Raw genomic sequence first — 23,425 nt, 5'->3', positions numbered from 1 at the left:
AATAATATACCATAAGAATTTATAAAGGGTATACAATTTCAGATGGTCAAAATTAGGCACACATTTAGAATCTGAAATTAGCAACTCAGTAGTGTATTCAATATGGTGGTTCTGTCAGTTCACTCCCTGAAATAATGTGATTAAAACTAGGTAGTTCATCATGATCCTTCACCATTTCCGGTGTCTGGCTGGGTCAGCATAGAAGTTAAGCCTCTCCATTTTGTTCTGGTTTTCCACCATTCCTCTCTTCCATTGTTTTGGTTTCCAATCTTGTTCTCTTCTCCTAACACTCTCCACTATCTGCTCTTTCCACCGGCATCTTTCTGCACCCATCCTATTCATGTGTCCAAACCATCTCATCTGTGCCTGGTCTATCGTGTCCTGAAGCTTCACCACCGCCACTGTCTGTCGGATCTCCTCATTCCTTATTCTATCCCTTCTAGTCTTCCCCAATATACTCCTTAAAAATTTCATCTCCACTGCCTGCATCTTTCTTTGGTCTCTCTTTGTCATTGTCCAAGTCTCTGCTCCAAACATAATTATTGGTACATAGTATGTATTATATATTACCTTCTTGCATTTCATAGGTACATGCCTGTCCCATATTAATCTTCAAATGCTTTGATAGAGTCCACTTTCCATTTGTTCTCTTCTGTTTACCTCCTTATCTATTCTTCCACTTTTCTCACTTATGCTGCCTAGATATTTCAAACTCTCCACTACCCTCAACTCTTCCTTGTCCATTTTTATTCTTGGTATATTTCTGGCTCTATTTCTTGTTGTTATTAGCACCTCACTCTTTTCTGCACTGAATTTCATTCCTGCTCTTCTGATTTCCTCATTCAAAATATCAAGCTGTCACTATACTTCTTCACTGTTTCCCCATATTACTAGGTCATCAGCGAACAACAAGGCCTTCATCTCTTCCTCTCCTATCTTCTTCCCCACCTCTTTGTTAATTACATCCATTGTAATTATGAAGAGCAGTGGGGAAAGAGCACTTCCCTGTTTTATTCCATTACTTATACTGAACCACTATGTTCTTCCCACTGTGGCATCTTCACACAGCCCTGGTTGGTCTTGTATGTGCTCTGCACTCTACACACTATCTCTTCCTTGACTCCTCTCTCTCTCTCTTAGAGCCTTCCAAATCTTTGTTCTGTCCATGCTATCATATGCCTTTTCTATATCTAGGCATGCCATAATCAAATCATTTCCATACTCATAATGCCTTTCCTGTAATTGCCTTACTGTTGATCTGCCTCTTCTAAATCCATACTGTTCCTCTCTCATGTTTAGCTCTGGTACTTCCCTTATTCTTGTCTCTAATATTTGCTCATACACCTTTGCTGAGTGGCACATTAGTGATATTCCTCTATACTTTTTACATTCCTTTCTGTCCCCTTCTTGAATATGGGAACTCCCTTTGTCCAATCTTTTGGCACTTACCTCTCTTCCCACACTGTTTTCACTACTCTGTACAGCCACTGTACACCAATCACTTCTGCTCCTAGTGTCATTTCCACTGACACTTCATCTATTCTAGGTGCTCTACCTCTCTTCATTCTCTTCAGTGCTTCCTCCACTTCTTTCCAAGTGAGGTTAATTTTTTCCTTCCTGTTATCTTTTTCCTTCACTTCTTCATGTTCCTTTCCTTTTTTCATGTTCAGCAATTTCTTGAAATTATTTCTCCACATTCTCCTTATTTCTTCATCCTGTTCTACGTTTCCCCTTTCATCCCTTAGCTTACAACTGTCTCCTCTTTCTCTTCTCCTTTCTCTCACTAATCCATGCAATACTTTCTTGTTCCCATCTACATTGGCCCATCCACTTTCTTCTTTCCTCTTTACTACTGTTTTTGCCTCTTTCTTCTTTTCCATGTACTTTTTTTATGCATTTTGTGATTTAACTTTAAACCAGGTTGTTATAGTTCCTAAATCTCTTAAGATTATATCAAATTTGGAAAGAAGTGAGTACTAAGTAGTAACTTTTCGGTTGTAGGCCTAAAGTTTTAAGTGAAATATTACATCAAAACTCATGAAGAGCCCAAAACCATAGCCACAATGTTAAAATATGACATTCAAGGTCAGGCACGGGGATGCAACTGGCAGACCAAGAAACATGTTAGCTTGCATCATCTGAACTTTAGCTCTGCTATTCTGGGGTGAAATGTGGTATCAGAAATTAGGAACCTATTCAAAATTTGGTCACGTTACATTAATATTGAATAGCTTATACAGATCAATCATATTTTTTTCTTATTCTAAGTGCTTACATCTATTTCCCATTGACTTGAACCACACATTTATGTAATCATGTACATTAAAGTTATTTGCAATAGTGTTTATGTTACCAGATGTCTTGTAACCAATGATTGTACAGTTAAAAGCACACATTTTTAAATATATTGACTAATAGTGTTTCACTTTTCCAATTGAAATTTTATGACACCAGACAATATTGCTGATAGAAATAAAAGATAATTGCTTGTTTTTCTTCTCTAAATTGAAAGTATCCCAACTGTTAGTATCAATTATGATAGTAATTTATTGAGACCATATGCTACAGGTTATCTATATTGAAAATCAATGCTGTATTTAAGGAGGAGCTGCTATCAGCTGACACTCCAATGTCTAATGTTCTGAAGCAGAAAAAACAATGAATAAATGATGTGTGAATTTTACAGACAGACAAGTGCTTGATTGAATTGAACTTTAGATTTCTTAGCATTGTCGTACATGAATTACTAAGATAACAAGCTACTGTGTATTTTCATGTTTTTTAGTAATATTCATTTTTCTGATGTTCAGTTTTTGGTGATTGTTGTAAATGTCATTTCTGTGAACATCAATTTTTTGCTTCTTGTATAAAAAGTATATAGTTTTCCTTCTAATTGAAAAACTGTGAATTAAAATCAGGAATGTTTAAGGAATAGAATAAGGATAGCATGCTTGTCTGAATGAAAGAAATTGAGCTTAGGAGATTGAAACAGCTTTTCAAAAGCAAGGTGGGTTTTCATATTACAATTGCCTTCTCTAATGCACTAGGTTTATATCTTGATTGGTAGTAAATCTAATTTACAAATTGAAATCAATTATGGATCTTGTAAATAACTAAAGAAGCATAATCATCACAACAACAACAAGAAGAAGAAGACAACTCCTTAGCAGCCCCTGCCTCTGAAATAAACTTTGAGAAATGTATGTGCCACTCATGTAAAAACTACTTGCATTAATATGAAAAATCACGTTTGAAATATTTTGACTAAATTTTGCTTTATAGGAACTGTCTTAATGTTGTGAATAGATGCCATTAGATGGGGAGATGATTTGAATGATTATTATGACTTAGGTCATAATAAAAAAACTTCTCCCACTAAATGCTGGCAATGGCATTTTGTTTGAACACAACAAAAAACAAAAACAGCATGATAAAGGAAGCTGCTATACTGGTTCCAAGCTTTTGACTCCTTATCGGAGTCAACATCAGGGATGTATTTTGAGGCAGAGAAGTATGCAGGTCATCAGAGGTAGTCTTTTTTTTTTTGTTATGCTGTTTGTGTGTTGTATGTTGTGTTCAAGCAAAATGTAAAGATTATTTAGGTATTATTACTACTATGCTCAGTTGTATCACTTTGGTGAACAAGAATCTTGAGTACTAGACTCATGATCATTACAACAAAGGGTCTTGGTTCATCATTGTGCTTCATTGGGTTTGTTCCTCCCAGGCCCATAATGTGTGGTAGATAAGGGGCACTGAAGCCTAGTGTGTCATGATAGCTTAAAAAGTCATAATATGAGACACAGAAATTTACACTTAGAAATTTTGGTGTCCCAAAGTAGTAGTAATAGTACATTTTTAAAGATGTTCTTCATACACTAAAACATAACTGAAATATTCTTAAATATGCTAAACTATTTTTTTAGTCAGAAACCCACACTATGAACCTTTAAATATAACCTATTTTATTTTAAATGAGTTTTCCTTTGCTTCCTCATTTCAAAATTTGTAGGTTGTAAATATCACAAACCTTGACATAAAAAGAAAATGTCGAAGGATGTACTTAAAATATCTATGATTGTTAGTGCGTGGTGGAGGGGCAAACCACAATCCTGTCTAAGGCGACAAAATATCTAGCTACATGGCTGGTTCCTCCATCTACTGCATCCAATCATCGTGTATTTTCACCACCATTATTACACTATTGAAGCAGAAAGAGGTTGATAAATAACCAAATTGAACAAATATTTTGCTCATTTCAGTTCCTTAAGATTTGAGTTTGTATATTCCTTACAAGAAGTAATAGTGTAATATTTGGTTGAAGAAACATTGATTCCTGTATATTTTTTTTAAAGAGCCTGATGAATTTACATTATTATGATGTCAAATAAACAAAAATAAGATCAAAGGTTTTGACATGGAAACACTACTTTTTATTAGCTTTTAGGGCTAAGTTTAGCTTCTGATAAGTGCTTTGAGATCTCAAATGGGTGTTTTACTGAAACAACTTATTAGTTGTTAATGCTCTGACGAAACTGCTTTGTGGCTTGTCAATAAATAAATACAAATGTTAAAAAAAAAACAGAGGAAAGTGGACATTTTTATTTGATTTTATATTTATGGTTTTACATACATGCTCCAAGACTTAAAATAAATTTAATTTTCATTATTCATAATCTGATTGAATATCTTATTAATGTAAGTTGTGTCTATTTTGTATAACAACTCTGTCCTTACAGTAATGCTTGTCAATTGAAAGAAAATATATATTTTTCACTGCAATGCATCTAACTGCCTTAACAATTATTTCAAATATTTTTGCATTTTGTGCAGTACAAAGTTGTAATTTTTTTTAGTTATGGCATATATTGGAGATATAAATTGTTTAAAGAAACTACTTTTGTTTTCTTATAAATAGAACTAACATATGTGTAGTAGATATTAGGATATGCCATTGATGTAAGATGAGACTGGGATATTCAATCAGATTTTTTTCTTTTGTAGGAACGAAGTGGAATGGACCCAACTGCCCGAGCTTTGTTAAACCAACTTCAACATCAGCATAAGCAACAAAATCAATTATCTCAGCAGCAACTGCAGCAGCAACAACAGCAGCAACAACAAGTCCAGCAAATGCAACAATTGCAGTCCCAATTGCAGTCACATCAATTACAGTCGCAAGCACAACCAGCAACTTCCAAATCTACAACAGGAACCATCAGTGGCATGTTGGCTGATTTCAGTCGAGCTTTAGGTAGGAAAGTTATGTACAATTAAAATGTATATTTTTTACATTAATGTTTGCTATGCATTATGGGTAAAAATAATTTGAGTTTTCATCATTTCTGTGAACTTTTTCCCCTTCATTGAAATGTTAAAATTATGCCATGTTAACATTATTATTTGATAGCCATAGTAATCCCTTCTCATTTCCATTTCGTGCATATATCTGTATATTATTAGGGAGAAACATGAATCTGATTTTTAAAGCATTAATTATGAAATCATGATTTGTTACATTTTCAATTTGAGTATCTATTCCAGACTTAAAGAGCCATCTCAGAATGTGAGAATAAAATATCAAATTCATGATTTGTGACACGTGTTGGGAACCATGGATCATGGATTAGAGAATTTTGTTGTAAACCATAGACTAAAAACTTGGTTTTGAATCATGGATTCTTGAATTGGACATTGAATACGATGGAATTCTGATTTTAGGTTCCCAAACTTTATATTTACCCACATTATTGCACACAGGACCTTTTTATACTGTAAACACTCACCACGCAAGAGATTTTCTGGCACCAGCATTTTAAATTTGCATCATAAAAAGAAAACAAATCACAGATTGTAACTACTTATCATAGAGAGTTGGAGTCAGTTCTTTTTTTTTTTTTAAGGAAAAGAACATGCTCTCGTAGGAAGGGAAATATTTTATCCTCCCTTGCATCAAGTGTAGTTAGAAGATGTAGAAGAAGAAACACATTTAAATTGTACGTGAATGAAATCATTTAGTGAGTCATTATGATCAACCAAATCTAATTACTTTTGCATGAAGGTAGGATGTCAAAATTTCATGTCATTCTACCCAGAATGAATCAAATAACAACCCTCCACAACAAACAGTTCTCATTTGGTATTTTTTTTTTAAAGTACATCATCATCTTTGAAAAGCCAGTGCTTTTAAATTCAAATTAATTTCTTTTAAAAAGAAACAGCTTTTGACATACATCTATAATACTTGTATTACATAGAAATTCAAGTATTCATGCCTCTGGATGTATATAAATGAAAAAAGAAAACAAAAATGAAATATCAAGACTTGTTCAGTAGAAATGATGAGAAACTTACCTAGGTTTCAGACTGATGCAACAAGTGACAGGTAACAAGTAACATACAACAGGGGACAAGTGACACAGAAAATTCACACCAAAGTGGCAAGTGACAAGCAACACGAGCCCATTCAGTCTAAAGCAAAACATTCACCATGTATGCATGAACAACAGACTAAAGTGACATGATGCACATTATTGAGAAAATGGTTCAGTCTGAGTGACACATAATTGACAAGCAATAACACATTCGGCTTTTTTGTATCTTTGGTTCAAAAGTTACTTTATTGATTACTGATGCTTCCAAATGATACATGTCACTTGTTGCATGTTGCTTGTCACTTCTGTCTGAAATCTTTCTTAGAGTCACATGCTTCTGGTCCTAAAAGAGACCAGTTTGTATAGGAGGCTTACTGTCACTAGTTCCGAGTGGGACCAACTGGCATTTAAAGGTAAAAGATGGATGGAACAAACACCCATGTCTGATCGAGTGTAATGCTCTCCTAATGGATTAGACATGTATGTCCCATTTTCCCATGGCTATAATATTAACACCATATATCTGCAGCAACTATTTATATTTTGTTCCTGTTTCCTTTATTTTTGTTTGTGTGTATGTGCATTTTTAAAATGCAGACATTTCCTAAAAAATCCCATTAGAACAATTTGTCATAAAGATTTGCCATTAGTTTTGTATTTTTCAGGAAGGAACAGGTTTCCGTGGAAGATGAATATTTAACATCTTTGCTCCCAAAAAGCATAACCTCTCGTACACTAAGTCATTATGGACCTCTACAATAAACCAAAGTTAATACCTACAATCATGTAAAGCCATGTTTAAAGCCTGTTGCAGTACTTCCGTGCGAAATGATTTTTGTCTAATCTAATCTAATCTAATCTAATCTACATTGCTTTTTCTAGAATTGAAGCTAATTAATTTTATTTATCTCTTCTTCTTTTTGGTTCTTTGTGGAGGCCATACTGACATGCCAAAAGATAATATTTTTTGTAAAATTTATTTTCTTTTTACTTTTGCTTTTAACTGTGCTTGTCAATAATTCACTTCTAATTAACATTAACCATCCTTGTCCCAAGGCAACTTGCTATAAAAATTACCTAAATTTTACATTTCCCTCACTTTCTTTAGCCCTAGACTTATGATAAATGTAAAGAGTAACTAACAGTAACTTAGAGTTACAAATAGTAACAATAATTGTGTTACGTGCATAAATTACATGACTCTCAAATGACTGATTTGAATGACATTTTAAATTCATAATTGGGAAAAGAGAGACGCGGTAGTATATAAATATGGAGAAACTAGTACTCACTTTTATCTGCGAAGCTGTTTTTTCTTCTTTTTTTGTTTTTTGATTAATTTCAGTGGCCACTGCCAACATCCTTGTTGGAACTTTCTGTACTGTTGCTTGGCGTGGGTCTTTTGTTTGTAGTTCTCTGGCTGCCGCTAGGTGTGCTGTTGTTAACTGTGTGTCTGGGACACAGACCCAGATGCACAGCCAGAGAACTACAAACAAAAGATGCACGCCAAGCAACAGTACAGCAAGTTCCAACGAGGATGGTGGCAGTGGCCACTGAAATTAATCGAAAAAGAAAAAAGAAGAAAATACATTTTAAACTTATTTAAACATTAGCAGAATTAGCTCACCAGACTCACAACATTTATTGTAAAAAGTATATCACTTTATTACATAATTAACTCACTTCGAAATAAAATTTCATTGTTGTAGAGTGATGATTTATCAGTAGGGGTAGATTTATATGCACTATAAAGGACCAAAATATGAACTTCAAATATGCACTATAAATTTTAAAAACATGTCCTAAAATTATTGTATTATGGTCTATATTTGTTTTATTACTGCACCAATACCATCCCATTGCTAGGGGCATGCTACTGTCCATGTAATTACAAGAATTGAAACAATTTCCACCTATAGACCCATATTTCCAGCATAGTTGGCTAATAAAATAGCTCAACATAGATAGTGAAAAATATTACATTTCTGTCATATGTAGTTTTACTGATAATGACTGTTTACAAAGCAGAAAATGTTGATCAAGTTGCTGGGGCTTATATTCGATTTTTATGCCAAAAAACAGAATCATGATGCACTAATTATTAACAGCTAAACAACAGTAAAAATGCCCTTCATTATATGCAGACTTTGTAAAAGAAATTAATAAAATTGCACAGGTGCCTACAACAATCGGTCTTATGTGGTCAAAAGATTATGGTTGAACTACACCATTGCACAGGTTTTCATAGACTTGAAATCCTGACCAAATCAAAAGACCAATTTCCTACTGTAATATTCTTAGATATAGGGAATCATGGACAAAAAGTAGTAATGATCAAATAATTCAGAACAAAATGCTAACTTCCACATATTTCCTATACAATGGGAAATATTACAAACAAACTGACAGAGTTGTCATGGGTTAACCACTCTCACCGGCGATCGCGAACTTCTACTTAGAACATTTTGAACACGAAATACTGAAAGATGCTCCCAACCAACCTTCCTGTTTCTACAGATATGTGGATGACACTGACATCATATGGCCACTGGCATTACATAGCTTCCTGGATTTCCTTAACAATCGGTATTCAAACATCCAGTTCACCATGGAGATGGCAGTAACCATTTCAGACCAGGAGAATCTGCAATCAGAATTCACTCATCTCAGAACCACACTACAGCAGAATGGACACCACATCAGAGATATCAACAAGGCAGTTTCATCTCAACAGAAACCAAGCACGGATAACAGTGTAGCCCTTAGAAGGGCCGATTCTGCACCACACAGCCCCTCTACCAGTAGCAACACAGAACAGGAATGCCCCACTGTAACAGTTTTACCATTCGTCGGACACGCATCCAGGAAGTTTGGCAGAATTCTAGCCAGGCACGGGGTGAAGACCATTCACAGGCTGCCACTGAAAACCAAGGCCATACTCCATTCAGTCAAAGATGACCTCGAACTCTACATTCCAGGAGTATACCTTATACCATGTGAGTGTGGGACACCATGTATAGGCCAAACAGGATACACCATTGAACAGCGACACAATGAACATCAGCGCAATATCAGATTATTCCAACCAGCAAAGTCAGGACTTGCGGAACACAGCATCACTGAGGGACACCAAAAAAATAGCCAAATGTGCTGGTTGGTGGGACTGATGGGTAAAGGAAGCCATAGCCATTTCACGAGAAAGCACCAATCTCAACAAGGATGTGAGACTCCAGCTCAGTCATGCCTGGAACCAACTCCCCCACAAAATCACAACACCAGCCAATGAGAACACCAGGATCCAGAGAGAGCCAATAGGAAGACAGCGTCCAAGCTAAGCCCCTTCAAAGTCATATATATAACCCTACACTAGTCTCCATTTTTACATTCCCTGAAGATGGGAGCAATGTATGCATTCAAAACGTTGGAAGCTAATGCAGATTTAACCTGGCTGGTACCGGCCCCCGTGGCAGAGTAGTTAGCACATCGTGCTATGATGCCAGGGTTCCCGGGTTTGAATGCTAGCCTGGGAATGGATGTGTGCGAGTGTCCATTCATTAATTTTTCATCATGTCATCACTCATCTCCATCTTCGCAAATTAGTCAAAAGTGGCACAAGAAGCGAAGTAAAATAAAGCAAATCAATCAATCAATCAATAACCTGACTGTTAACCCGAGAACACCTGTTCGAATAGGAGAGATATTAAAGAGAATGATCCAAGAACAGCACTGAGTGAGCACGTGTTGAGATGTGGGCACAGGATTAAGAAGTGCAAATTAAATAGAGGGAAAAGTGGCAGAAACTAAGCTCATCTGCATAAAGAGGGAAGAGAAAATGAATGGGGAAATTGGAACTGGGTGGAGCTAATAGGAAAGCATGTGAAAAGTAAATTGGTTAAGTTTCCAGAGCCATCTTTATCATAAAAGTGGAAGATTTTAACTTGCCAGACCAGTTAAAGAAGAAAGTGAAGGTCAGTGCCATCAGGAGGAGGAGGGGAGGGAAGACAAGAAGAGTTGGTCACTGGATTGAGGGAAGGGGAAGAAACCACCAGTTGTGACACCTGGGGAGGCACAGCAAGGTAGAGAAACCAGTTTTCCTAGGAAGAAGCAAGGACATTCCTTATAAGTGTAGAGTGACTAGTCATGTAAGGTTGTGTGTATGGTTATCTTGACTTGAGAAAGTTCAGGGAAACTAGGATGAAATGTTTCATGAAAAATAAAATAAAAACCACTTAAAATAACCATATATTATTTTGCATCATGGTTGTGTTCCGGTTTTCAAGAATTTGCCAGAAATACAAAGAGTGAACTAGTGTCCTCTTGCAACAGAAAAGGATTCCAAATTTTGAAAACATTATCCTTAATTCTTACAGCACAGAAGGAGGGATCCATGCTGTTCATGGAGGCACCATGGCCATCGTATGAGATTACATCAATAAAGATCAATGGTAGATCATGTGAGCAGCATCACACCCCTGACCGCCTTTACCCCACAGGGTTTCCCCCAGGTACCCATGTCATTTGACGCTGGGTGGGCACCGTGGCTGCTTCCAACATTAGAAAAGTTCCCGGATTTGAACTGGCTGGGGATCGAACCTGGGACCTTTAGCATGGTAGCCAGACGTGTTACCAACTGAGCCACTGCAGCCATATAAAGATCAATGGTCATTTCTAAATGTGGTGCCTTGTGCACTACAGATGGCAAGAAGTTGATGTATTTGTGAATTTATGTAAATTTCCTCGTGAACCAAAAAGAAAAAATTCCAGATACCTAAGATATTATATTTAATATTTAAATGCTCAGAGAGGCGTGACATTAAATTACCCTGGCATCAGTGGTAACCACATCACCGCCTTTTATTCATTGTCAAAGCAATTTTCACTTCGCTCATTTGGTATTACAAATTTCCAACTACCTTCCATCCACAGCGAGAATAGAGTGGATGTAAACAGATGCAAATTGCCTGAGAGAAATTCTATCAGTTATTTCTGATGCCAACTGTTTGTAAGCATAAGAATGTAGATTGAGAAAAAAATACCATTACATCAGCTTCTATACTGAAGCTGGGGTGGTCTCTTATTTCATTTACATCATCTTAAATTGATCTGATGTCACAATTAAGGAATCAAGTCAGAACTTCATGAGTCAAGGGCTTTTTTTTTAGAATTACTTTGTTCTTACCATGAATATGGAATAGCAAACAACAATATAGTATTTTAAATATTTCCAGGTTGGGAGGGGAGGTTCCACCAAATTCTTTAAAAGCATGAGCATATTACATGTCCCATGTAACTTGACAAATCAAAATATCGCGAGAAATATGCACCGAATGAAAAAATGAGTTGAACGACACAGTTAAGTGGGGTATTCAACATCATGGATTATCTATCCGTAGAAGAAAAAAATGAAATGATCCTTGTTTATGGTAAATGCAGAAGCAACATAGACGATGCTGTGACCCTTTATGTGGAACGTTTTCCTGACAGGCTACAATCGTGTTCTTCGTTTGTTCGAGTTGTCAAACAGTTTCGTGCTGAAGGAAGTGTACAACCATTACCAACATTGCTTGACGACGTGAACCTTGCACTGTGACAGCACATGTGGTTCCAACATGACAGTTGGCCAGCACATAATGCAATAGTATCACGGGAGGAATTAAACCGCATGTACAATGGTCATTGGATCAGTAGAGGTGGTCCGGTGCATTGGCCTGCCAGATCACCAGACCTTACGTCGCCGGATTTCTTTTTGTGGGGATATCTGAAAGAGAGGCTAGGGGATTCATCCAAAACAAGCACCCCGATGGTGAGAGGCAAACGGACAGCGCCATCTATCTATCACGAATGGAACAAAATGTGTCGGACAAAACCTACGTATTTTTGGACATCGAATTTGAATCTGCAATAAAAAATAGGGGTTCCCTTTTAACATTTCAAGGTTGCCCCTGCCCCACCCCCCTGGGGGTGGCAGGGTGGATTCATTGTAGCATAGGTGACTTGCCCCCAAAATACTATTATAATTTCATATGAAACATTTTTTTGTTCGATGCATATTCTTGTGATATTTTGATTTGTCAGGTTACATGGGACACCATGTATAGCACCCCCTTGGACAGAATATTTGCAACAAGAAGTGCAAATGCTCCCTTTATTCCCTTCCCCCAACAAGTACCACTCAGACATAGGTACACAGGTAGATTTACATATCAACAGCTAATCAACAAATAATGGCACCCTGCTGCTATAACTGGCACCTGGAAGTGTGGCTATTACTTTTTTTTATGTCCCTTTTGTGTGGGGGTTATTAATCTTTGCAATGACAGTAGTTTCCAGTGACTGGATGTGCTGGACCCACATAGTACGATTTACAGTAGATTTCTATTGATACAAAGGACAATAAAATGGAAGAGGCCAGATTGAAGTGAATGATTGCATGATAATTACTTCCAATGTATGCAATAATTTGCACATTAATCTCAAATATGCATTTATATGCACTTTAAAACTTTGCCACAGTATTCGCATTCAAGTGAAATGAATGAATCTGTTGAAAGCATATGATTTTTTTCCCAAGGAAAAAATATGCAAATATTAAAAACAAATCACCCCCTATATAAGTAGTGCTGCAATTTATTTATCAAATACATTTCTTAATCATGAAATAATCATTCATCCATCCCATGACACTTAAGATAAAAATCAAAACAAAGTGTTGACTACATTTAAAAAATTACTAACTTGAACTTGCCTGAACAGAAGCATATAATGAGTTATTCAATTTGTTTCCATACTCATACATTTTTCTTCAATGCAAAAAAGGCAGTCATTACATCATTTTTAATATCTAGATCAGAGTTCTTCTGAATCCTGGAAATATAATTCCAGCTTCCAATTGGAAGTTAACATGTCCTGTTGTAGCAAATAATTGTATTGTTTTGAATTTAGCAAGGGCTGGAAATATGTTAAAGTTGCAGTTATTGATGTAATTTTCTTAGCAATACTAACACAATTACCATATATGACCAACTCCTTACTTTTGTAAGGTCATTCCCCACTATTCATGGCAATCAGATCATCACTAATTTAGTTCTAAACTCTAATCTTGTTTGTTGTTTACTATTTTCTCTTCAATATTAATGCATGCTATATTTTTATACTTAAATACTTCATCACATGAAACGTACTGCTCCTACATTTTCATAATGAATGAGTTAACTAATATAAGGTAAATGCCTCAGTGCTCAACCATGTACTAGTAATCGACCAGTCATTTTTAAAAGTCAAGAAACAAGGGAATGTGCAAGCCTAGCAACATGAGAAAATATTTGGCATCACCGTACAACTATTGACTTCTGTTCTGTGAACAATAGCCGGTTCAACAAGGTGAGTGTTGTCTGTTATCTAGATAACATTGTTGGTAGCGCAAATTTCGACTTGTTTTCTTGGTTTCCTTGTCAATTTTATTAGAGGCAAGTGTAACTTATTTGATAGTTAATTATTTTTCTTTTTGTTTATTTATTTTCACAATTACTTCAACATAATGTGCTTGTATGAACGTTAATATATTTGAGAGTTTAAATTCGAAGGCTTTGACTAACGAGTTTATTAACCCTATGTCGAACATTGGGACACACATATTATGAGTTCTCCAAAGTTCTACACCTGTGTCGAATACTAAACACGGTAAATTAAACTAGTTCACATTAGCAATGACCAGTATGTGGAGTGAAAAGGAGTCAGGTCTAAAATTCAGCTTCCTACGACACGTGGATCCAGTGTTCGACCACCCCCAGTTGATACTAGTGCATTACCTGTCGAAGATTGGTGAACGCATTTAGATGTTGTTTATTGACTCTAGGTACTTAACTACATGTCAAAAACTGAGTTTACAGAAAATGAGAAAACGTTATTTTAAGGACATCGAGTGTATTGTGGAAGTTAAAGCCTTTAGTGTCCGGATGGTCGATATTTGGACCAGCACTGCACTGCAGCAATTAATGCGCCATTTTTTAAAAAACTACATATGATATTTCAGTTCAGTTTTTTATCTTTAGTATACATATGAAGAATTACAAAACAATATATCCATTGTTACTATTATTAACAAGAGCCATTTGAAAAAGCCATTTGTTTTCCTTTTGTTACGATGGGATAAAATGAAAATAGAAGGCGGCTATAACTGCTCAACCACTGCATCTTTTTGAAAATTTTAAATTCTAAATGTAAGAATGAGTAAAATGTAACTTTAAGTAACATCCGATAATTAAGGGTCCAGGGGGAAAGTGAGTGCAAAGACCCAAAGTTCAAAATTTTCCATAATTATGCAAAATTTGCGAATGCCGTAACTTCCATGTTTTCCCAAACTTGGGGCATGAGAATTATATATCCTCATAGAGTGGTCTTTTGTCATGCTTCCCTCCAAATTTGGTGCATCCAGCATCCATATGGCTGGCACTAGAAGCGAAATTCTGAACATTGTCCTGAAGCTGGTAACACTGCTGCTTTATATAATGTTATTTTTTATTCTTCTTCTTCTTCTCCCTTATGCCCACTTAGGCATCGGGTCCTTTCAGCCACTTCTTAAAAGAAGTTCTATCCTGTGCCAGTCTTTTCACTTCATCCGGTGTCTTCCCTCTCTTCTGTGCCAGTCCATAAATGTACTGGTTCCAGTTCAACCTGGGTCGTCCCCTTCCTCTCTTTCCTTCTGGTCGGGCCTCAAATATTTGTTTCGGTTTACGCTCTTCCTCCATCCTAATAAGATGTCCCAGCCAGCCTAATTCCCTCTTCTCGATGATTTCAATCAGTGGTTCCTGATTCAGGCATTCTCTTCTTATTGTTGTGTTTTGTATCATCTCTCTCCTTGTCTTTCCTACAGTTTTTCTTAAGAATTTCATTTCAGTAGCAGTAAGTCTGCTCTCCAATTTAGTTTGCATTATCCAGCTTTCTGATCCATATAATAAGCATGGGGAGATAGACTGTTTTATATATTTTCATTTTTGTTTCTTTACTAATCTCCTTTTTACCTATAATGGTGTTACTAATATTATAGTACAGATTATTTGCTTTCTGAATTCTGTGATTAATTTCAGAGTCCATTTTCCCGTCCGCAGTTAGTATGGTTCCTAAATATTCAAACTGTTCTACTTGTTCTAAGGTCTTATTATTCCAATGAATGCGCATCCTTGCTGGTTCTTGTTTAGTGAAGTGCATGACTTTCGTCTTGCTAACATTGATTTCCATCTTTCATTCTTTGAATGCTCGGCCCCACTCTAGGACAGCATTTTGTAGGCTGTTACTATATTTTGCTAGGAGAACAATATCATCAGCGTATACTAATGTTTGTACCCATACCGGTTTCATCTTATAATTTCCAATTTTACATTTTCTTGTTCTTCTTTTGCATTGCTTTATAATTTGATCCATGAATAATATGAAAAGGAGAGGACTAAGTCCATCACCTTGTTTTACACCTTTTCCCATGTTAAATTCCTTGGAGGATTGTCCATTTATTCTAACCATTCCTTTAACGTTCTTATAAAGACTTTGAATTATTCTAGTCAGTTTTGACGTTACTTGGAACTGATGAAGGGCCTTCCATATTTGTCCTCTTGGTACTCTGTCGAAGGCAGACTTTAAGTCAATAAAAGCTGTAAATATTTCCCCTCCTCTGCTTAGTATCTTCTCTATTGCATTCCTCAGGGAGAAGATTAGATCTTGAGTTTGACGATGAGGCCTGAAACCTGCTTGCTCTTCTTCCAATTTATCTTCCACTTGTTGCCTTAATCTTTTTTCTATAATGTGTGAATATAGTTTCTGGGCCACTGGCGCTAAGCATATTGCTCTATAGTTTGAGCAATCGAGGGTACTTCCTTTTTTATGTATAGGAATTATTACATTCTGTTCCCAATCTTTTGGTATTCTCTCTGTTGCCCATATTAGTCTGTATAAGTCCCATATCCATTTTTCTATTTCCTTTCGTCCATATTTTATAAATTCTGGATGTATATTATCCCAACCAGGTGCTTTACCAGTTTTTAAGGATTTAATTGCCTCTTGTACTTCTTTTAGTTGGATTTCTTCCTCAGCTCTCATGGGTCTTTCCTCATACAATTCCTCTTCTTCTTCTCTAAAGGTTTCCGCATAATATTCATTCCACATATCTAAAATTTCCTTCATATTGGTTTTCACCTCGTTATTCTTGTTTTTGATATTCCTTATTTTCTTTCCTAGTTTTCCTTTCAGATTTTTCAACACATGCCAAAATTTTCTTGGATTATTTTTATGATTTTTATATTTTTTATTCAAGAAGTATTATTCTGATTTCAATGAAAGTTTGCAAGGTTGTAGAAATGTACCACTGCTATATACTACATTTTTTCATTCACTTCGATATATTGAAGGCGACACAGAGGCCATTTTAAAGAAAAATATTTTTTTCCTTTATAACACTAATTATTGGGAGGCACAATGTATAAATTTTACCTCCGTTAAAAGCCCTGTCTCTAGGAAAGAAAACAAAACCAATTTCATCTCTCTATGACAATTAGTTCTTGAGCAACGATTTTTTTGTACTTCGCAACAAATTTGAAAAGCTCGAGCTTGATGGCTTTAATGGAATACACCTGCTACATTCAGTGGCATCGCGTGTGGTTCACATATGGGTGTTCACCATAATTTTTTTATACTCAATGGAGATTTACTCCTCTCCCTTGTAACTTCATCTTCAATTGAAAAAATGAGAATAACCAGTTCAACTTATTTTCAACGATTTCCCCCCAAAATCACACTATATTTGAAGTAATACAATTTTTTTTTATTCAATTAACACCCTTTTAATTACGTAATTTACAATTATGTAATGGCTAGTGCAAACTAATTAGTATAACAAGCAATCTCAGGTATGTACAATGCAAGACTACCATACTTCACAATCTACTTTCTATTACACTGAACATATGTTAACCAAGGACATTCATTCAGCATTGAAAGCACGTACATCGTTAGCGGGACAGAGGGGAGGACGCGTATTATACAGAATGTCCCCCCCCACTCACAATAACTCACTTGTGATGCTTATGATTGAAGTATCAGTCAATGTGATATTGCTCATATTTCTTCTTCCCTCGTGTTTCGTATATTTCCTCCTAGCATCATTTTGCCATGGTTCAGAGTGATTGATTTTCGACCATTTAAAGCAAGGGTTCCCAAACTTCTTTGCTTCACGAGGCCCTTAGTGTTTCAAGATTTTTCCACGGCACCCAGTATGTAGCCCCCTCTAACACTTGCAATGCTCAGTTACTTGTAAGATTGCATGCCTTAAGTTAAAAATTAAACCCGTATTTCAAATTCAGAAACATTTCATATGTAAAAATGTACTAAATAAGCACATATTTAAAACATTCATAGCATTGACTAACAATTCAGTGAAAATATTGGAACATTTCACAGCACCCCTGGAAGTCAATCACGGTGCCCCAGGGTGCCACGGCACACACTTTGGAAACCACTGATTTAAAGCATATAGTAACATCTGTTCATCATCGTCATTACATGTTTACCCGTCATAGCCTTGTAATCGAGGGGTCCCAGGTTCGATACCCGGTGGAGGCACATAGTGATTCGGATCCCACGTAAAACTGTAGATTGCAGTTCCGATTGGTCTTACTGTGCATAAAGTTGACTTAAAACACCAAATCAATCAATCAAACATATTTACCATCCTTCTTCTTATGCATTGCATGAAACAAATCGTTCCAGAAGCAGTCTTTTGGAAGCGAGTCGCTTGTATATGTGCAAATGGTAACAAACGCCCAGGATGTGTCCTTTGCCCGTCCATGCATTTGAGTGAATTGATCAATTATGAGAACTGTCCGATAAAAAAAGAATAATAATTCTCTTTTAGATATATTTATATATTTTTTTTAATGTATCTATTGAAAACAAGACTACTTACTGATTTGCCCGAATAAGTGGCTAAAGAAAGTGCATGTTTAGTGTGTGTTCTTTAGCCATTTATTCGAGCAAATCAATAAGTAGTCTTGTTTGCAATAGATACATTTGCACATGAACTCGCTCCTGAAGGATGACCGGCCGAAGCCTATAATTGAGCTCTAAATATTACACAGAAAATAAAATTCTTACTGTGGGTCAAAATTGAATGCTACACACTGACGGACAATGCATCAGGACTCGCGTTCGCACAGCGCAGTGAACATTTTCGGGGTATAGTAGCCAACAGCCCCTTAGCTGCCAGTTTGATGCAACATGCACAACAATTGTGTTCAACGCAATCCATGGAACACCATGGGAGTCAGTGTTACCAACTATCTAAAAAAGTTTTCAGATGTGAAAGACTTCGTGTCAGAGTAAAATGTATATACTTGAACATCAAAGAAGGATTTTTCAAATAAATATATATATGTGTGTGTGTGTGTTTGCATTTAATATGTCTGTAATTTAAAACATATACTTGAGTGTTCACGTGCTCATGCGAACATTATCAGGCTGGCTAAATTGTGAAACAAGGGAAGAAATTTGTGTATATGTTTGAAAACTCTATCCCAGTCAAGAATTTTTAATTTTACTTTGGGTTTAATGCATATTTTAAACTTTTTTTTGTCATTTTGGGAGTTTCGTCTTTGAAAATGTCGATCCTGGCATACAAGAACCTCAAAAGCTCCTAAACTCTATGTTTTTCTGTTTGAAGCAATATTTTATATCTTCATGCATGTAGCAATGCTTTTCTTCACTTTTTGAAAGGCTTGTATTATTTTTGAAGAAAGTAGAAGTATGATGGTATGTTGATTACTAGTGTGGGGGTGTCAAATACTGGTACATTATCTGCACATTAGAAAAACAAAAGTTATGGCCACAATTTGCAATGAAACAAGAAATAAATTCTTTGAAATATTAAAAGGTGGTCTGATTTCTATGATGGAATTTTGTTTTTCACTGAGGTAATATAAATGTCCAACAAACAAAATAAAAACAGTGATTTTTGTCACTAAGCGGTCGAACACTGGTGCATTTACCTTAAATTGAGTGTTTATTTTTAGTATATCCAGATTGAATTGCTCTTTCTATTCTAGGTTTAGGTGGAACTTCTCCAAGACCATCACCTTCTGAAGAAAAGTCAGTTCTAAGCCAGCACGAACATTTGGATCAACCACCTCCTCCCCCATACCCACAGCAGGGTGGTCTTATGCACAAACCTCATGATCAACAAGAGTCACCATTTTCTTCTCAAGTACAAGCTTTACAACAACAGCAACCTCAACAGCTCTTTCAGAGTGGCCAAACCCAAATGGTTTTTGGACAAAATCAGTTTCAACAACCTCAACAGCAGCTACAGGCACAGCAAGGCGTTCAGCCTGCATCTCAACAACAATTATTTCAACAGCAATTTCTTACGCAACATCAAGTGCATCAACTCCAGAATCAGCAGTTGCAGCAGCAACAAGTTGCTCTTCCTTCTGTACAACAACGTAAAAATGGTGTACAAACTTCTGTGTATGATAACCAACAAACATTTACAAGTGTTCAAGTTCCTCTTAGCCAACAGCAAGCTGTGCAACGCCAACAACTAATTCAGCAGCAAGCTGGACAACAAACGCAAGTCTTTCCACAGCAGCAACAGCCTCAGCAGCAACAAACACAGCAGCAGCAGCAACAACTTCCAGTCTCTCTCATGCATCAGCCTCAACAGACATTTACTACAGAGTCTCAACCGCAATTTGTAATAGCTGGTCAACAGCAACTTACACCTCAACAACAGCAAATGTATCAGCAACAAATGCAACTTCAACACCAAGCACAACATTTAAAAAAAATTAGACGAAGTCTACCTCATTCAACAACGGACACAACACAAGTACAACAACAGTTGCAGCAGCAGCAGCAACAACAACAATTACAGCTTCAGCAGCAGCAACAACAATTGCAACAAATAAGGCAACAAGTTGTAAGTTTGCTTAAATATATTTGATGCATAAATTTAGGCAAGTAAAAAATTTAAAGTAAACTATCCTCCTGTATTTGATATGACAAGTTTTTCCACTTAGTCTTATGCTTTTATGCAAATAGTGAAATTAATTATTTTTAATTTACAGGAAAGGCATTTGGTACCATATTGAATTGCTAGATGTATGTAAATTTGTTCAAATTACATGACTGCACATGACTGGTTGAGAAATATGTAGGACATTTTTGCATAATCAATACTGGATCTGCACCTTTGGTATTCAATACCAACTTTATAGTTTCAGTTATTTATTTTCCTTTTCAATCATTGTGATATTTGTAATTTTCATCCTAAAACTGAACTCCTAAGAAGAAAATACTTATGCACCCTAAGGCAAATATTACCACCATCGTTAGAGCACCAATTATTATTTACATATTTCCTGTCTTAAGCTTGATTGACTTCTGTGCTATATCTCTCATGGGACAAGAACCAATATAGGTCACCTTGTAATCAAGGGGTCCCGGGTTCGATACCCGGTGGAGGCACAAGTGGTTCGGATCCCACTTTAAACTGTAGGTCCAGTCCCGATTAGCCTTACTGTGCATAAAGTGGACTTAAAACACCAACTCAAACCAAACCAACAAGAACCAATAAATTAATTCTACATGTTTTGTTTTCGAGATAATTTCAAATCCTTACTTTTGCATGAAGAAATGTATTGAAAATTTTAGTTTAAACTTAGCAAGGTAATGAATAGGACTCAGAAGTTGATGACCTAAAAAATCTCAAAAAATCACCCATAACATTAACATTATTTTTAAAAAAATCTAAAAACTGTAAAAAATGATCTAAAATTAGGTAATCTTTGATGTTAAAATGAAAACTGGATTTTTCATAAATTTCAACAGAGTAGTTGAATAATTAGACAAAACCCATTGTTTGGTGTTTTAAACTACTGAAGCAAAGGGTAAAGAAGCAATTATGTGCTAATATAGTTTTCTTTATTTTTACTTCAAGGTTTTTCTGTGTAAGTCACTGACCTCCTTTCAGAGTGGGCTTTGCACGATACAATAGTCGGTCAGCATTTGAAAATACAGTGTTTTATGTACATCAGATTATAATTTTTTTATGTTGTGAGTAAAACCCAAGATTAAATCAATTATAGTGGCCAGCAAGGGAACCTTAAGGCAGGCTTCACACAAAATATTTCAAGTGCTGGACGAAAAATAAATGTACCACAATTAATTATTTAATATATTGCCAAACTTTCAGTTAAAAATAATATTGTGCATTTCCATTGACTGTATTTTTTATTAATGGCGAACTTGCTAAAAAGGCCATGTCAGAAAATTTAAATACTTGAATTATGTTAGAAAATGCATTTAAAATTCATGAAACAACAGGGGAGAAGGAAAAATATATTTAAAAAATAAAGAAAGGTGCAGTAAAAATGGCAAAAAATACTGAAAAATGACTTAAAAGCCAAAAAAGGCCGGAAAAGGCAAAATAAAAACAATATTTTCTGGTCCTAACTTATGGGAAAGGGACTGATATTAGGTTTAGATTTATTTTCAAGGCTGAGAAAAAAAGATTATTTGTTATCAACTTCCAAGCCTATGTAATTATTTTGCAATTGTCTCAGTTGCAGTGGAATAATATTTGAAATTGTCTTCATCTAAAATATTACTTGGCAGGAATTTGAAGAACATGATACTGATAAGTATAGAGTAAAGTATAAGTAAAAATAAAAGTCTTAATTCATGTTCTTCAAATATAATGGGTGGCTTTAAACATAAATAAATAGAAGAATATGTTTTGTGGCTCATTCATTTAGATTAAATATATTGCATTATCATTCCTCATGTCAGTTTGATTCATTTTTTATGCTATTATTACTACCTGAATTATGTGAATAATATGATAAAATAAGAAATGTAATATATTTTTGTTATCGTTAATTTGTATTGTACTTTTGTAGCAAGACTTTTAGCCGCCTTGATTTTATATTTAACCACAATATTACGCATTCATCGCATTCTTCACATATGACTGTCCACTTTGCTCTGAAAGAAAAGTTGGCAGATGGAAACTTTTCTATGAAAACCCACCTATCGATATTCTAAAGACAAAAGTATAGAAAAGGATTAGCTTTCATTTCATTTTCTGCAATCCAACTCATTTTATCAATGGTTTTCAGTCAAATGAGACCAGTACTTGAAAAACTGTGATTTTTTCAATTCAAGTTAAGAGTCCTTTCTCAGGAAACTGGCACACAAGTATCTTATAGTAATTTCTCTGTGAGGGAAGAATAATTTGTAAAATCTCTTTCTGTGCAAAGTTTCCATTTTTATTGACTACATTAATTTCTCATTGAATCTAAGAGTACCCTTCCCTGAAAACCTAAGATTCTCCTAAATTTAATATACATTTATCTGATTGACTCTTAATATGCTTCCATGATTCATTCACAAGTGCAGTGGGTAAGCTTTATAACTAGGGACCGGATGTTAGGCAATACGCCTACTCTTTATTGTTATGGATGTTATAAAAATGACTTATATAAGTCCATGTCAAGGTATTTGGGCTTTGCACACAAATGTTTATTTTGCTTATTTTTGCCTATTCTTGTGTACAATGCCTACATATACCTATTTACCTGATTTTCGAAATTATCTTGGCATTGCATTGAGAGCCATTATTTTGAAATTCGAACAAAGTGAGATAGTTGAATCTTTTGGTTTGGCTTGATTTTCGGGCCTCAGACGTTCAGGGGCAACCGATGGTCATTCAATCATGCCATCAGGTTTTCTCATTGGCATAGGCTTATCGTTTGCAGCAAGCAGACCAGTGGGTCGTCAATGCAGGCCCACAGGTCATGGAATACCCTTAAGTTTCTTTTTCCCAGGATCCATGTTCTTTGTTGGAACAATGGCCACGCACATCCGTTTCTGACAAAATTTCATTATGTGTTGAAGTAAGTCATGAAAAATGAATAATGTGCAATTTTGAGACCCTGAAAAAAATTCCTCTCTTCTGTAAGAAATGTTGAAGTTCAAGGTCATACCCTCCATTTTTCATGAATAGTGAAATA

At 35.6% G+C, this 23,425-nt stretch overlaps 1 protein-coding gene across 1 annotated transcript in view; it reads left to right on the top strand.

Annotated features, from left to right (window-relative positions):
- LOC145984124 (uncharacterized) overlaps positions 1-23,425 on the top strand; it is a 928,179-nt gene that overhangs the window by 579,483 nt on the left and 325,271 nt on the right. The window contains exons 12-13 of the mRNA XM_083117559.1: positions 5,005-5,254; positions 19,460-20,331. Of these exons, the coding sequence (XP_082973685.1) occupies positions 5,005-5,254; positions 19,460-20,331 (1,122 nt within the window). The remainder of the gene's footprint in view (positions 1-5,004; positions 5,255-19,459; positions 20,332-23,425) is intronic.

Source organism: Lepisma saccharinum, chromosome 2 (genome assembly GCF_977018435.1).
Source record: "Lepisma saccharinum chromosome 2, izLepSacc3.1, whole genome shotgun sequence".
Classification (NCBI taxonomy): Eukaryota; Metazoa; Arthropoda; class Insecta; order Zygentoma; family Lepismatidae; genus Lepisma; species Lepisma saccharinum.
This window is presented reverse-complemented; position numbering and strand designations above follow the sequence as displayed.